We start from the raw sequence: 16,971 nt of genomic DNA, 5'->3' as shown, positions 1-16,971 counted from the left end.
CGACCAATCAGCTCCCGGGAAGTTCAGGAAGCGAGGCCGGGGGAACGGGGCGGGGCGGCGGGCTCTAACCGCCTCGGCGTGCGCTCTCAGGGCAGCATGCTGGGAGCGCGTGACGCGGCCCGGAGTGGCGGGCGCTGCGCCCAATAGCGCGCCGTCGTCGGCCGAGCGCGCCCAATGGGCTCGGGCGGAGCGGCGGGTGGGCGGCGCGGCGCCCGCGGCCGGGTAGGGTGTGAGAAGTTAGTGGCGCTGCTGCGGTGCCGTGAGGGAACGGAGACGGCTGGGCTCTGCGAGCGGCGGCGGCCCCGGATCAGCGCGATGCTCACGGACGGCACCGCCGCCCCTGTCGGCGACGAGGAGATCGACTCGGTCGCTCCCCGCGCGCCGCCCGCCGCCGAGCCGCCCGCCGCGGCCGGGCCCTCCCCGCTGGGCTTGCGGGCCGTGCGCCTCTTCGGGGAGGCCGGGCCCGGCGGGCCGGGAGGCCCCGGCGCGCCCGCGGCCGGCGAGGCCGCCCTCGACTTCAAGCTGGCGGCCGCCGTGCTGCGGAGCGGGGGCGGCGGCGGCGGCTCCGGCAGCGACGAGGACGAGGTGTCCGAGGTGAGCGATCCCGCTGGTGGGCCCGGCCCTCCCTTCCCCTCCCCTCCGCCGCTTCCTGACAGGCCCGGCCGGCGGCCGGGGCCGGCGCCCGCCTGCCCGCCTGCTCGCCCGCCCTGCCCCTCGCCGCGCCGGGCCCGCCGCCGCCAGCCGGGCGCTCGGCGCCTCCCCGACCGGGCGCGGGGGTCGCGGGCCGCACCACGCCCCCCTCCCCCCCCCCCCCCCCGCGCGGGCCCGGGCCTCCCCGCCGCCATGGGCGTGAGCGGCCGCACCGGAGCCGCGGGGGCGGGGTCCCGGCAGCCCCGCACGGGCAGGGCGGCCCGGGGCCCTTCTGCTAAGGCCGGGGCGGGGGGGAAGGAGGGAGGGGGCGGCGGGGGGGGGGGGAGGGCGTCTTGGCACTGCCGCGCCTCCCGGCGGGCCCCGGAAAAAGGGGGCCGGGCGCCCCGCCGGCACCCTCCTGGGGCGGCCGGGCCCTCTGCTCGCCGCTGCCTCTCTGCGGGCGGTGGGTGGGGGAAAGATGTCTCCCGTGCTGCTGCCTCCTGACCTCGCGGAGTGGTTTCCACTTTGAACCAGGTTTGGAGGGGCAGGCGAGACCTTCCACCCAGCGGAGAACAAAGTAAAGCCTACGGCCCCGGTATCGCTGCCCTGGACTCGGGAGGAAGCATACGGGATTCCCAGACTCTGCTAAATTCCTGAGAGAGATATATAGGGATACATATATACATGCTTTTATGCGGTAGAAATATTTCTTAGCCAACAAAATGGACGAGGGTAATGGAGGTGTCTTCCTTTGATCTTCCAAACCTGCAGAGAGTTTTAAGGGAAGGGTGTGGGGGAGGGACTGGAGCCTTATCCCAAACCAAATGGAGCATTGTTGGGCCTGTAAACTTGCATCTAATGCTGCTTTATGTAGCCTAGGGAGAGAAGGTAAATGAAGGCTTTTATCTGTTGCTACTGCCCACTCATCCTACACCAAAGGGTGAATCTTATTTCCTTAGTTGCCTCTTTTAGAAAGAAGACTTGAGATCACAGCCGCCATCGCAGCCCTTATGTAGTCTTAGTGGAAAGCAGGAGAAGGTGGCTAGCACTTGCAAGCTTGTTGCAGTTCCAGTGTTTTGTACTTCTGTGTGCTCCTGCAGGAGGAAGAAGATGGTAGCCAGGGCGATACGTACCATTTTTTCATTGGGGCCACAAGTGGGTGCTTCGGTGCATGTCCATGTTTCTTCTGAAGAAATGGAAGGAGGGGAGCCTGCATTCATCCTCCCATGTCTAAATTTTTTGCCTTCCGTTGATGATCCTCTTTTGTCCGGCCCTCCTGACACCTGAACAGACTTGTCTTATCTGAATAAAAAAGTGATTAAACTGATGCAGGCTCACATTTGCACTTTGCTTGTGACCACCTAACCAAAGTTAAAAACTGTGTTAAGAGCAGGACGTTTAACTAAACTAAAAATCTAATGATCAGGCACATGAGCACTTGTATGTGAACATTCCTTGCGTGATTGGTATCCTGAACATACGATGATAGGGGATTACATGTTCAAGTACATACCTGTTTTGGGGAGCTGGAAGGCCTGCTGTAGATAGAATAGGACGCAAGTAATTTATGAGTTTCTGCTCTCTAGGATGTCTTTCATGTCACATATTTATGTATCTTTGAAGATACAAAGCAGTGTGGAAAATGATGAGAAGTGGGCTGTATCAGAGTGTTTGTGACTCTTTAAAGGATGAGCAGAGCTGCTTTGAAAGCTTAGCCCTTTTGAACCCGCCCCATTATTTAAAGGATGTGAAGATTGAACAGCTAAGGTGTTTACTAAGCACTCCATTGGTCTTTTGACTAATAGCAAGTATTAAGAAAGACAGCCTATTATAAATAATGTGTCTGTGAGGTTGGCATTGAGGTCAAAAAAATAAAGGTTTCCAAACAGCTGCTAAAGTAAAATTACTCGTTTGAAAAACCTGGGAAAAGCTTTCTTGTTTAAAATATATAATAAAAAAAAAAGTTGAATTAAAACACTTGGAGATTTCCAGAACACATGTAGAGGAGTTGGGCTGATCTCGAAGTTGAAATTGCCTGGGGAGTTCCTTCTGTCCTGTGTTTCTGGTAGTGGAGAGTAACTTGGGGAAGAAGCATGGGTGGGAAGGATGTGCCTCACATCTGTGCTGCCTTGCTGACTACAGGGTAGGGTTGGGAGGACCAATAGTGATTTTTTTTTTTTTCCAATTTTTTTTTCTGTATGTATGAAAACTAAAGAAGCACCTGTTCTCAGTGTTGGTTTTTGTTGTGGTTTTTTTTTTTTTTTTTAATTATTTTTTTATTTCTATTAACAAAGAAAAGGCAATTATACTCCTTGGATGAAACATTGCAATTCTTCAACAGCACTGCTTTGAAAACCCAGTGACTGGACTGTGGTCTTGTGCCATGAGTCACTGATTTGGGTGTATGCCTTCAGCTATTACCAGTGAGTGGAATTAGTGAGAACTAGAAGGGAGAATTAAAGTAAAGTGAGTGTTTGCCATGCTGTTTTGATCTGTACTTTTTTTCTCTACTTTTGAAGTCATAAAAACAATGGTACAATGTTCTGTAGGCTCTGCAGTGGTATTTAGGTTTCGTATCCTTGCATTAGTCTGAATTTAATATGCTAAAATAATTAGATTAGTCAAAATGGTAAATTAGGTAGAAAAGAAGATAATCAGGGAAGCACAGGACGAAGAGTATAATGAAGTATTTATCTAGAGAATGAAAAGAACAATATATTTTAGCTTAACTTTTTTTGAAAATATATTGCATTTCTTACATCAGATCTTCAAGTACTTTACAGTGGGAGTACTGTTCCCATTTTACAGGTGAAGACAGTGAAGAGTGTGTGCCACATTTATTCTGCCTTGCAGAACTGAGAGAAAAATCAAAGCTTTCTGGTTTCCTAGCTCAGTGTCCACTTACAGTAGTCACCAGAATGCTGGGTGGGAAACCAGGGGCTGAAGTGGATCCTGTATAAATGGGTTGTATCAGGTCTGCAAGGTAAAATTTAAATACGGCTGTAGAGAATATTTTCTAGAATTACCAGTTAAAATTATCACATGCAAATAGAAACAGTTGCAAGCTGAAGCATGCCTTTGGGCATGGAAGGACAAGGCCAGAAGGCTTTGTGCTATTTCTCTGTAAAACAGAGGGGAAGCCATGGTTCTCCTGGGCATTCAGAGAAACTTTGGCCATTGGCTGCAGTCTGAGGGATGAGGTGGCTTTGACCTTGGTGTAAATAGTTGCTTGGTTGCCTTCTAAGCTTGATCAGGGTTTGGACACAGCATGCAACTTGTTTAGAGTGAGCTTTTGGTGTAATTTTAAGTATGTTACTACCACTCCTTGTGAATTTTGCTGGCACTTAGTGGTGCCAAAGGCATGAGTATTAAACAGCCTCCTCCATACTAGTTGTGAAGCCTGTAGGTCAAGGTGAAGGTGTGCTGGCAGGGCGGTGATTAATAGTGCATGTATGTGAAGTCCATAGGGTCCTTGGTGGTTGAGGGCTTCTGGCCACAGAGCATGCAGGTTCTTATCAAAAACCATCGTGGTGGAAAGCTGGGCTATAGAAATAGAGAGTTGAAGCAAGTGATAAATATGGCAAGTGTTAGTGCTCGCAGGATTGTGCAGTTTGCTGATCTGTTGTAAATCAAGTAGGAGAAGCCAGATGTGCTGACAAAAGTACCAGAGGATCTTGGAGCTCAGTTCAGTAAGTGGCTTTTGGTGGTGAGCATTTAAATGTAGCAATTCTCTTGCATTCTGTAATTCAGGGGTTTGGAGGCCTTCAATGGCAACTAGAGCTCACCCACCCCTTGGCTATGGAGTCAACTCAGCTTTCAGCTTCCCTCTCCAGAGCAGACTGCTTGCCTACACCAGCTTGCCTTACTTAAGCCTATACCTATTGCATAAGCCTCTGGGGATATTTACATAAAGCATAATTAAGAATCAGACATAACCTACCTCCTACAATGAGTAGAATTAATAGTCAAATGACATGCACTCCAGATCAGTTCAGTACTTGGAGATTTTGGCTGGAGCTTAATCTCCCCCCCCCCCCCCATCTGAGGCCTCTTAATTTTTAAACAGGGTTTTGAATTCAGAGTAAATACTTAGGTAGTTTGTTCTAAATTGGCAGTGTAGTCTGTTAAAGTCGTTGCTATGTTAGTGAACCTTCTTAACATGGCACTGCTTCTTAAATAGTATATGCAATATATCTTTGACTTCTGAGGTCAATTTAATGCTTATATATTTTAGTTTTCTGTATTAGGTTTGAAATAATGTAAATGGCAGCATTTTCTCGACCATAAGGACTAGAAATTAAAAAAATTGATGCAAATTCAGGTAGGTAATATTAGGCAGAAAAGCCTTTCCTCTGAAAACCCTAAATTTCAGTTTAGCAGTTGATGTTTTTCTTATGTTGACTAGCACTTTCAAAGTTGAGGAAGTAAGAGGTGGAGCGAAATGGAAAATTTTCTTCAAGAATTATTCACTGATTAGAAAACAGTGAGGGATAATGGGTTCAGGTTTCCAAAAGTATTGAGATGATGCTTAAGGATGCAGATTGCTTAGTCGGGTGTTCATTCATTCCCAGCCTGATTAGGCATTTAATTCTTGGAAAAATCTTGGTAGATATCTCAGTAAGTTTGAAGGTCTGGCCTTCAGACTAACTGGTAGCTGGAAACAGTCTGTCTAGTTACAGTTAATACTTACTATTCAGTAACACTTTAAAACAAACTGATTTCTAAAGTTACTTGCAGAACTCTAGTCTCCCTTCAGTGCAGCTTGACCCAGTTGAGCACATGACCTAAAATAAATGTCAGTAACCGTTTTCTAATGATAGGTGTAGACAGTAAAGATGTGAAATACTACTGTATAATTATATAAATATGTGGTGCAACCCCTTGGTAAGGAGAGATTTACCAAATTTAGCAGAACATCTATATTTAGTTACAAATTTGCACATAGGTTTCAGCAGTCGACTAGTTAGGGGAGGGGGAAAGGGTTCATTTGAGCATTAATGCAAGGCAAGACTACAGCTGGTGAATCATGAGTTCTTGTGTTCCGATTTAAATTGGGGCTACCCAGCTGTCCCCCTGTGGGCTTGATGTTGGGATGCTCTCCTCTCTCCTTTCCTCCTTTCAGAGGATCCTGAAATACAGCTGTAAGGACAGCTGGATGATATTGTTCCAACATTGTCCTGTGCTTAGAGCTCAAACCATCCCTGTGACATTCACTTAAAAGAAGGGTAGGTCTGGAGGGAAGGGGAATGTAAATGCACTCGTTTTTCTGTGTGCACATGTGGCCTGGCCTTTAAAACTGGGAGCAGCGACATTGCTGAATTGACGTGTTTGTTGAAGGAGTTCAAAACTGAGGTTTAGACCCTGCAGGTGAGGAGGCTGCATAGCTTTGATCTTAGTAGGTCATTTTGAGTTCTTGTAACATATATGAAGATTCCTTAGAAGTATTAAGCTGTTGTTGGGGGTAAAAGTGGCTCTTGGATTTAAAACAGAGGCAAGTCTGACTTATATGGAAAAAGGAACCTTTTTTAGATTTGTTTTCCACTTAAAAGTTTATGAAGCAAGAACAATAACTTCTACATCTTGTTTGAGGACTATTTGTGGAACTTGGTGTTAAGCTCTGGAGCCTCAAGTCTTCAGTAGGGTGCTTTAATTTTCCTTCTGTGGATACTTTCTTTCCTAATAGCAGCCCATGAACCATGCAAATACCATCTAAAGTCCTTGTGTAAAGCTTATCTCCCTAATGGGAATGTCCATGTGAGGAATGGGATACTGATACTGTAAGCAAAACTTCAGAAATCAGTGATTTATTCAAGTACTTTTGTAAATTTAGGAAGTTTTTGAAAAGTGCCTGGCCTCAGAGGTTATCTTAAATAGAAACTTTCTCACTGATACCTCATATGACCTTGGTCTTCTATGATAAGCTGAAGATTAGTTTTAACTTTCAAATTATATAAATACTGGTTTTTGTAGCAACCTTGTTACTGCGGTCTGTGTTCTAAAACTGTGCTGCCTCTGAATAAGAGGAAAAAAATGGGTACAGGAGAACTAATATTTGGATTTAAGGGTTCATTTTGTTAGGATGATATGCTTGTCTGAGCTCTGTTTGGTATACCTCCAATAGATAGTTTCTGTGGGTTTTTTTGGTTTGGTTTTGTTGTTTGTTCCCCCCCGCTGACAACTAGCTCTCCCTCTTTGTTGTGTAGGTGCAGAGGTTTCATTTTGCCTATTTTTGGAGGAATGCTGAACAAGTGAAATTTATGGAAATGCCTCCTATCAGAGGATAATGTCTTCCTTTTACTCTTGCAACTCATTGCTTAAGAATATTTTCTTAGGTAACATCAATTGTTTGGAAGTTTTATAAAATACTAGATTTTTTCTTAATTTTGGCAGTATTGTGCATCTTCTGTTCAAGTGCATCTTCTGTTCAAATGCTTATAGAAAACACTTATTACTGTGAAACATAAATGATAGAATTGGTCCTGTGCTGGATCCTGTTGCTTCTTAATTGCTTTTCAGGAGATGAGACCACTTACTCATTTTTGCCTTTTGCTTCTAAGAGGGAGTTGTACAGATTCTATGTTTTTTAAAAACTACTTTTCGTCTTTAGCTCTTCCAAAGCATCCCAGAATCTGAAGGAAAAGTGTCCTAGACTCAGAGGGGTTACTTACTCAGGGTTGAGTTGCTACGTTGTGTTTGTCAGAATGCTGATGGTAAGTGAGAAGGAACGTGTGTGGCTGGCTTTTCTGACCAGGGGAAGTTTTGAAAGTTACCTAACTGTATATCCATCCTGCAGGAAAAATTATTCTCCATCTGTCAAGCAAAAAAAAAGGATGTTTCACTGGCTGATGATCAGTGGGCCAACTGAAAAGCACTTCTCTGGTTGTTTTAACGTTTCATAGGCATTAAGTTTCAGCTAGGTCCATAAGTTATTCTCATTTGCTGTTAGTAAAACACAGAGATTACTAATTAACTAAGATTTTCTTCTAGGAAAATCCCTAACCCTGTTGAACTCTTCCCTTTCCAAAATCATGAATAAAAGTAATGGCGTCACATGGTGGGTAGGTAGTAAATCAGTCGTATTTCAAACCAAGGGAAAAGAGGAGATCAGCTTTCACGGCTGAATGTTCTACTTTGGAGCCATGTTCCTCGATCATGGTGGCTTCAGAGCATCATCTGTTTGGAGCATGTGTTCGTCCACAGTGTGGCCAGGTAGCCAGGGGAAAAGGGAGTCTGTGAAGTGGATGCTTAACATTTAGGATTTGTTAGGTAGGGTAAACTCAATACCTTATAGGGATGTACATATTTTCATTGTTTTTCTAAAATAATTACATTTTAAAGCCCTTTTACTGCTACATCTTGAGTTTTCAGTGGATTGTATTTTAGGCATCTCTGCTATGTTATTCATCATGATAGTTTCTTTTCAATGGCAAACTGATGGATCAGTAGTTACATTATGGTTTCTGCTGGTTTTGCAGTAGTAGAGCACGGACAAACCTGTTTATACAAGCCTTGAAAAAATAGCTACCACTAGCCTCGGCTCTAAGAATAACAGAAAGTCTGGTATGATTTTCAGTTTGGTATAAGCTTCTAGATAACTTGAAGTTAATTATTCACTTTAAATGCTGAGACTCCTCTCAGACATATAGCTTGGCCTGAGAACAGATCATTGAATTACTAGAATGGGCTATATTCGTCGGATCCACTTGTATGACTTTAAGCACTGTGTCCCTTTGGATTGACAAGAGGTGTTAAAAGGTCACTCCCAACAAGGTGGTTTAGAATACTTGCCATCTTGTGTGGGTGTGAGCTTTTACATCAACAAATAAATGCATTTGTTCATCTCCTGTTTTGAAGTTTCTTTTGCTTTGTTTTCATGCCTGGGATTTAATACTTGAGCAAGGATCCCACCCTGGAAGCCCTGGCTAAATTGATGCAACAATCCTGGTTTATATTCTAATAAATCAGAATATTGAGTTATGCCTGCTGTTCCTTGGTTTGAGGTGAGGAAAGAAGAGGGTCTATTTCTGCAGGATTATTAGATAAAGTGGGGCATGAGGGAATCTTAAAGCACATGGAGAAGATGGAGCACTGAAAGCATGATTCAGAGTGGACTGAGATATAATATGTGAAAATAAGGAGTGCTTAGTGTAAGTGGGGCTTGTTTATTTGAGTAAGGTTTACTGGTCTACATTCAATGGTTTTCTTCAGTATGAAGACTGTATATGTCAAGAACAGGCACTTGATTTTCTGGGATTCATGTGAATTTTGAATATATTTCAATTGTCCGTTCCATTTCTGTAAATGGCAGCTTCTTGCTGCAAAAGATTCTCTTGTACATCAGGAAAACTTAGTCATAATTATTTTTGTTTATCAGACGTTGAATACGTGATGGCTGCAGGCTGGTTTTTGACAGTTTTGTGATGGCATTTTGTTGGTTTTTTTCTTTTTTTTTTCCCCAATAGTGACTGAAACGAGTAATGCTTTCTTTTCTGCTATACAGAGAAACTTTTTAGTGTTGCCAGCCTCTTGTACCAAGAGGACTCAACCTGTGTGTTTTGTGGCTTATTTTTTTTGAAGGTTAACTGGGGGGTGCAGTGATGTCTTGGGCTTGTCATTATGGAACAGTGTTTTAATAAAAGTGAATTGGAGATTTCTTGTTTGTGGAAGAACCATAAATCGGACAGCTCTGTCCAGAGGCATGTGATAAGGTGGAGTTTGTAGTATTCAAAACTACTTGAATTGGCATAAGGATATCTAGTATCAGTTGATTGCTTAAGAGAGAAATTAGGTAAGTGGTTAAATTTATGTGAAGCATCTGACAGATGCTTGCTCATGAATGCCTGCTTATGCGTTTAGTATTGGTGCAAGAAAATTGAAAACCCAGGATCAACAATCTCTGGCATGGAAGAGTAGTCCCATAAAATGTTAATTCTGATTTATTGTTGTTTTATCTGCATGTTTCAAATACTAGCCATAATTTTGAGATTTGACTAGTGACTTGGGGTGCTAGGCTTGAGAGATCCTTTGATGGGGCTCGACTGAGCAGAGAGGAGCTGCCATACAAATGTCAGGCCTCTCATGGCTGGTTGTCTCCCCCACCATTCTAGTCAGCTTAAGTTAATGCTGAGATCAGTTTGAGTGTGTGCTAACACATCAAGAACACATGGCACAGTTTCATACACGAATGTCAGACTTCTGGACCACAGTGTGTGTGTGTGTGTGAGAGGCACTTTCCTCGTCTCCAGTGACAAAGCATAAAACTGTGTCCATCTTTATTTACGTTGTATCTATAGCAGTGTTTGCAAAATGAACCTGTGTTTTGAAATGAACTTATCACAGCCCAGATCCTGTAGCTGCTTGTTTCATTATCTGATAATTGCTTAATATATATTGGAATAAAGGCTGTCCTTTAGATAATCCTGCCTCAAGTTAGTCAACTTCCTATTGTAATTGGAGCTAAATAGATTTGCACCCCTCCTCTCCCTCACCCTCCCAGTTTAATTTACTGCCTACAAAACTGTTGTAGACTGCTAAGCTAAGGTGGGGTGCAGGTACTAACAGCTCCACTTAAATGTGGGGGGCAGTTGGGTTTGTAGCCTCATAGGGAGCTGATCTGATCTAATGGCTTGCTGTTCGCGGAAGAATGGTGTTCCAGCTTATCAGACCCCTTTGTAAGTACGTGAAATTCAGTAAATTGGTAGAAAGTTATTTGCTCCCTGCCTGCCCCTGCCCCGAGTTTTCTCCCTTTTTGATGTGTTAAATCAGCCCAGGAAAGTGTCTGATAGCTGCCTGACTTGTTCCAAGATGAGCAGTGACTGGAAATGATGTTTCAGATGCTGTATGCTTTCTCCATTGAGGTGGCAGTGTCCCCAGGCACCCTGTAACTCCCCTGGGTTGTTAGGGTACTTTGTAATCACGAGATCTGTAGGGCTGGCACTGGAAGATGATCCCTTGGTGGTTCACAGATCTTAGCGGCTTCTGTCTTCTTGGGCTGAAACTTTTTTTTATTGAAGAAACTGTCTTCAGAAATTAAAGTTCAAGGCTAACAGAGTGGGTATGGTCTTATGTCATTAATTATGTCTGACTTGTTGTTTAGATTGATTATATGTTTTTCCTGTGTACTGACTCTGAAGTACATCTCTGAAATGTTTGTTTCTCTAGCTTTGAAGTGCCAAGAAAGGGTAGTGTACTGAGGTTCCACTGAAAGGTGTGCAAATACCTGCATTTGTGTGTGGTTTTTCCTTTTCCTTTATGCCATCGCTTGAAACTGAAATAATAATGCTAGGAAGATATCTTAAGTAGGTGCAAAAATGTTTGACTGGCATGGCTGGGGTGGGGAATGAGGGGGAGTGTTGAAAAGTACATCTTAAGGTAAACCAAAGCCAGCCAGCCTTGCTGACTTGAAGAGTCTATGTAAGGGGTGTAGTGGTGCACTTGTCACAGGAAGCTCCTAAGAGTGCCATGTCAGTGACAAAGTCTTTCACTTTACTTTCTCCTTGGAATAATTACGTTTAATAGTTTTGAAGCTGACGTTCTTTATATGTACAGTTTAAAGAGGTTTGATGTCAAATTTGAAATACAAATAAGTCTTAACTTAGTATTATGGTATCTGATGTCCTGTCAGTATTCCCCAAAACTTTTAGAGCATGATTACAAGTAGTAATCAGATATTGGCGTTCAGTGTAATAAAGGACATGACAACATAAATTGTCGGAGGTTGGGTTTATCAGACAAAACCACAGTATCTTCCTAGTGTGATGCTAACAGACTATTGCACATCTTGTTAATTATGGAATGAAAATAGTTTAAATATAGATGATCTATTTCAACTTTGTAGGCATGAACTTTCAGCCTGATCTACAGGCCTATATTAGCCTTAAGTAAGCTAAGGTCCCTCTGCATATATTCAGATGTATTTAGACACATGTCCAAATGGAATTGTTATAGAAATAATTAGGAAGGGTTACCTAACACAAAAGAGAAAATCAGGTAGTTGTTTATTTGCGTAATAGATAGGAGTTCAGGAGTCCTAGTCAAGGGCTTGGGTCCTCAGTATTTGTAGACACACCACAAACACAGAGCAAGGAGTATTGTTACCCCAGAAAAGTGTTCCTAACTTCGGGGGTGTATCTGGAAAATGCAAGTTCAAGGAAAGGATTTAATAGCAGCTTTCTCTTTCCTATCAACAATTTTTGTGAAAATAGTCTTCCCAGAAGTACTAGTTTGGCATGAATGGAAGGAGAAGGTAGAATGAGCTGTCTCTGCTGCTGCCCTTGCTTGCAGTAAGGGGAGGAGGAGAGAATGGTGCTGGTACAGCTACAACCGGAAGCTTTTCCATCGTCTGTAGCCTGTGTCAGTAACAGGCTCTTTGTGAGCAGGTTCAGGCTATTCTGGGTAAAGTGCTTTTTTTGCAGGAGTGCAATGTAGGAAAAAGTTTAGACTTAATATTAGAAATGTGTTTCTAACCCCGTATATCATTGCCCATCTTGCAAGAATTGCTGGTGTTAGTTGTGATGTTAGTGCTTGCAAAGTCTTTTATGCCTTTACATACCCCTGACCTGAGGTAAACTCAATCATGGTATTAACATATAAATACTGATGTAGTTGGGTCCAAATAGCTGTGAATGTAGCTGCTATGGAGGGAGGAACCAGTGGTGTAACTGGATCTGCAGAGCTGTGAGGCTGCTGCAGTCCTTGGCAGAACTTCAGGAAAGGTCCATCATTCCTGTGGATGAGTGTGAAACACGATGATATAGTGAAGTGCGCTGATGTTCAGCACCCTGTACTCAGGTCCCATGCAGCTAGCAGCTTTTTTGGGTTTTGACTGGGAATTATTCCTAGTTGCAATTGTTCTGGCAGTTAGAATAATGTCTTGAATCCATGTGTTCCTAATAAGCCTTACCAAGTAAGATGCTTATTAATTGCCCAAAGCAGCTCGCAAAATAATCCAAAAATAGCACAGTGACTGGTTACTCTATCACTTTGCTGCAGATCTAATTAGGATAGAGCAGAGTGCCTAAATTTTGCCACATGAGCAGTGTATTGAGTCTTCCAGGAATGCTAACATGAAATCTGTTTGGTTTTTTTGTTTGCTTGTGTTGTTTTTTGGGTTTTTTGCAAATTTTTTTTTGTTTGTTTAAAAATTAAAATTTGTTTGATCTATTTGGGGTAATTTGATTTTTTTTAAAAAATTAAAATTTACTAATATGTGATCATCGCAGGTCACTTCCATTCACAGGAGAGATCTGGTTGATTAGGTAATTTCTTACTCTGCTATTAGTGATAAGGTTCATCCTCTCTAGCTTCATCTTCATGTGTGAGAAACCGCATTGATTTACAGAAATGTCAGACATTCTGACTTGAAAATGCATTGAAACTTGTTCTGGGAGACTGGCAATGGTACAGCTATTTTAAATTTTTGCATATGGATTTTCAGTATTTTCACACTCAAGTTATATTTGTATTGTGGGTATGTTATTAAGCTCTTACTAAAAATCAAAACAAAAACTAAAAATTGATGCTCAACATGTGCAGAAATAATAAAAGCAGCTGCCTTTTCTTGCTGTGATATAAAACTAAGATGAAAATACTGTATATGAAGCAAGATTTTTGTGTAAGACTTTAAATGTGTGAGGTTTCGGAAGTACAGTTGCAAACCTAAAGAAGAGCTGAAAGGCAGTAAGAGTTGAAAAGAGTGGTGAAAAGAACAGACTGCACCAGTACTAGCCAGCTTGTACCCTAAGTAAAAGCTGTATCTGTAATTCACTTTAATAAGTAGTATTTGCATAATCAATGTTAAAAAGACAGACTTTTTTAGAGGTTCTTGTAAGCAAAATTTACTTCCTGTTGGGGGGAGAGAGAGAAGTTCTTGCAAGTTGATAGAGTATTTGTGAATGGTGAATTAACACTGATTTAGGTTCAAGAGGTGTATTGTTGCAGGTAATGTCCTGTCAATATATACAAGTGAGCTTGGGGTGGCAGTAGTCAGGGAGAAGATGGTCCATATCTTTACCTAAGCGTCAAAAAAATTAAGTTTTAAAACTTGCAGTGGGACAGCTTCTGGAAGGTTGATGCAAGGCTGATGTGCTTACCTTTGCCTGGGTGTTGTCAGGCTGTTCCTTGAGGCTGAAAGTTAAGGCTTGCCAGAAGCCACTTTGCATGTTTCTGCAGTGTTTGTTGCTCATAAGTGCAGTTACTTCAGTGGTAGGTAGCACTTTTACCCCTTTTGGTATGTCTTCAAAAGAGAGGACTGCTGTTAAATTTAGTAGTGTAACTGAAAAAGAAAAAGTCCATTAGCATGTAATAAAATTTCTTGTATGTAGTTCTCAGCTGTATATAATGAATAGTCACTTATGCACACAGTGAGATTTTTCTGCCAGTCACCATGTCACACAAATGTTGTTGCAATAATATTTCTAGCACATTGGTGAGGCAGATTGCCTTGTGTAGTCTTGGGGGAGAAAATGAAATACCCTGAAGTACTCCTGTAGATAAGGGTGAACTTTTCCAGAAGTCAGTTTTGCATCAGAGCTTATGCCAGCAGGGAGTCCTTAAACTGGCTGGATAGATAGACATAACCTGGAATCTGAGTTCTGCAGAGAGGATCTTACTGTAGGGATACATTTTGCTGTGAGTTGTAAATAGCTCTTCTTCATTTGTAGTAAAAATGTGTATCACTCGTTTAGGTCACTAATTTTCTGCTTGTTTAATGTTCAACTCTCTCCTGGTGACAGTTCTCTTATTTTAGGACCCTCGTCTGGACTAATCTAGAAATCTTGCTGCTTTGAGTTCTAAATCATAGCCTGCTGTCTTAGCTTTTAGTATTTGTGCCTGTAGCTAGCTCTTTCTCCCTGATGCCCATTGTATTCATACGTTAGCACTGCATTTCCCTGGACACCCACGGACTCTCTTGGACACCAGGGAATAATGTTACAGAACATTTACTTATCAAAAAGGGGAAGAAACTAACACAAGTTGCTCTTGAATAGCGGTGCTCAATGTAGATCTTTAGACTCTTGTTAACATTTTTCACACAATGGGGCACTTAATGAATTTGCAGATGGCATGATTTTATTTTTTTTTTTAAAGTATAAACTATCCCTTTCTTAAGGTGTTGTGCGATAGGGCTGAATATGATGATAGTTTACTGCTGATGTGAGAAAGATAGGGGAAAGTATTAGGGGAAAGCAGAAAGGAAGTTGAGAATGGGGCATGAAGTGGGAAAGGGCAGCAATGGTTGTATAATGAGCATATCTCATTTCTATGGTGTATTTAAGGCACTGATAGTGTTGAATAGATATGGTCTAATTATGAAATTGTGGGGGGTTTATCTTAAAATATTACTGAAAATAGAGGAGATTATGTCTGAAGTTGGGACAGATTCTGAAATGTAGTTCTGCTCTTTAGAGTACGAGTCAGGTATTCTCCTTGTTTACTCTGGCAAGCTGTCATAAAACTACAGTGTGTTATGTTGAGTAATTCTATGAGCTTGTATTTGGAGATCATGCAGGCCACTGGTGGGACAGCTTTATTGCTGCTCAGTTGGAATACCTGGCTGCTTAATTGTTCCACGTATCTGTTCTTGTCTAGAAAACATTAATGACTGAGGTAAGACTAAGTGCCAGCTTGGAAACAGATGTTTTGGTTTTGAGTTTTAGTGAACTATTGTGTTTCTACTCAAACCAAACAAAATCCTTGTTCTAAGTTAGTTGAAATTAGTTTTAAAATAGAACTGAAAGACATCTTGGGAAACCATTCAATCTCTCCCTGGCTCTCAGATAGGTTCAGCTATACCAAAGTCATTACTGACAGCTTTTTTTAATAACAAGGTAGACAGACTTCTGGTGACAAAGATGCTACAGCCTCTTGTGGCAGTCTGTTTTGGTGGTTAACTGTCCAAATAGGTAACATTTTTTCAATGTTTAATCTGAGTTGCCCTTGCTGTAGTTTTAAGATCTTGTTAGTTGTAATTTTTACATTAAGCTGTTTTTCATGTAGAGTTTTTTCTTTTGTGATTTCAACTACCTTTTCAGCACATTGATTGCATGATTTTTACAGTTGTATCCTATAATCTATACAGTTAAAACATGATTATGATAGTACAGTTAAATTATTTTGTGTTTTTCCTAATATTATAGGTTTAGTATAAAACTTCAAAAATGGTAAAATTCTTTTTCTAACTTGGCAAACAGGTTGAATCATTTATTTTGGACCAAGAAGATCTTGATAATCCAGTGCTTAAAACCACGTCGGAGTTATTCTTATCGAGTGCTGCAGAAGGTGCAGACTTGAGGACTGTGGATCCAGAAACACAAGCAAGACTAGAAGCCTTACTGGAGGCAGCAGGTACTTTCTTTATATAGTTATTTTCTGAACTTAACTTGCATACAGATCTGGCAACCTGTAAATTTTGACCCTGGTGAAACACTGACAAGTCTGTAAAGTTATCATGATGATGGGGAGCAGAACATGGAAAACAAGCTCATATTTCTTACAGCTCTTGAGGGTTGCTAGGTCCACTCTTTCTGTACATAGAAAGTTAGAAGAGTTAATTTGAATTAAGTGGTATTTCATTGATCAGATGAGACAACATGTGTTACCAGAGGGAGGATTAAAGGGGAGAGAGTGGAAGGAAGTAGACATGCTAAAATGACATTTTTTTTCTGCTGCTTTGGTCAATATATAATTATTAATTCATTACTCCAGAAATTTACAGGTGAAATACTTGTTTCTCTGGTTTTACTTTCACAAAAATATTTTTCCATTCTGTGTTTCTGAGATATGACTGTTGGGAAACACATATTTAATGTTCATGTTTCAGAACCAGACTAGATGAACATAATGCTACTACATTTGTTACTCTTATAGGGAAGGTTTGTGACTGGGGTGTTTACAATGGATTTGAAAATTGTCAGTTTCAGAATTCCAAGGACAAAAAGATGTAAAAACCCTACCTTGAAACAAAACCCTGCCTGTTTGATCATTATGGGCGCATACTCAGACTAGTAGTAGTGTGCTGAAACTGGAGTTTTCAGACTTTAGCTTTGAACACATTTAAGAGCTAGATAAAATAGCATTTATTTGCAGGTGTTTAGATGTAAAGCTATGTAGAGTCTTAAAGGAGAACTGCATTCTGAGGAAGCAAAGCAGGGGAAAGGGACTCAGGCTTTGGCCTCTCTTTGAATTTGAAAAAAAATCCAACTTAGAACATCGCATACCTTTTGTCAGCAGAAAGTTGCAGCAGCAGGCTAATTAAAGGTGGTCCCCTAAAATTATTCTAACCTGATATAACTCTTGGGGACCAAACTTTGCTTTGCAGGGAAGATAGACTATTTCTGGGAT

At 41.9% G+C, this 16,971-nt stretch overlaps 1 protein-coding gene across 17 annotated transcripts in view; it reads left to right on the top strand.

The window, feature by feature from the left end:
- The first annotated feature begins 161 nt into the window (after positions 1-161).
- The window catches only part of ANKHD1 (ankyrin repeat and KH domain containing 1), a 119,037-nt gene continuing 102,227 nt past the window's right edge, over positions 162-16,971 (top strand). For all 17 annotated transcript variants that reach the window (XM_049830095.1, XM_049830091.1, XM_049830084.1 and 14 more), the window contains exons 1-2: positions 162-594; positions 15,822-15,975. In XM_049830095.1, the coding sequence (XP_049686052.1) occupies positions 175-594; positions 15,822-15,975 (574 nt within the window). In that variant the 5' untranslated portion in view covers positions 162-174. The remainder of the gene's footprint in view (positions 595-15,821; positions 15,976-16,971) is intronic.

This window comes from Accipiter gentilis, chromosome 26, assembly GCF_929443795.1.
Source record: "Accipiter gentilis chromosome 26, bAccGen1.1, whole genome shotgun sequence".
NCBI lineage: Eukaryota > Metazoa > Chordata > Aves > Accipitriformes > Accipitridae > Astur > Astur gentilis.
The sequence above is the reverse complement of the archived record's forward strand: the minus strand, read 5'-3'. Positions and strand labels throughout refer to the sequence as shown.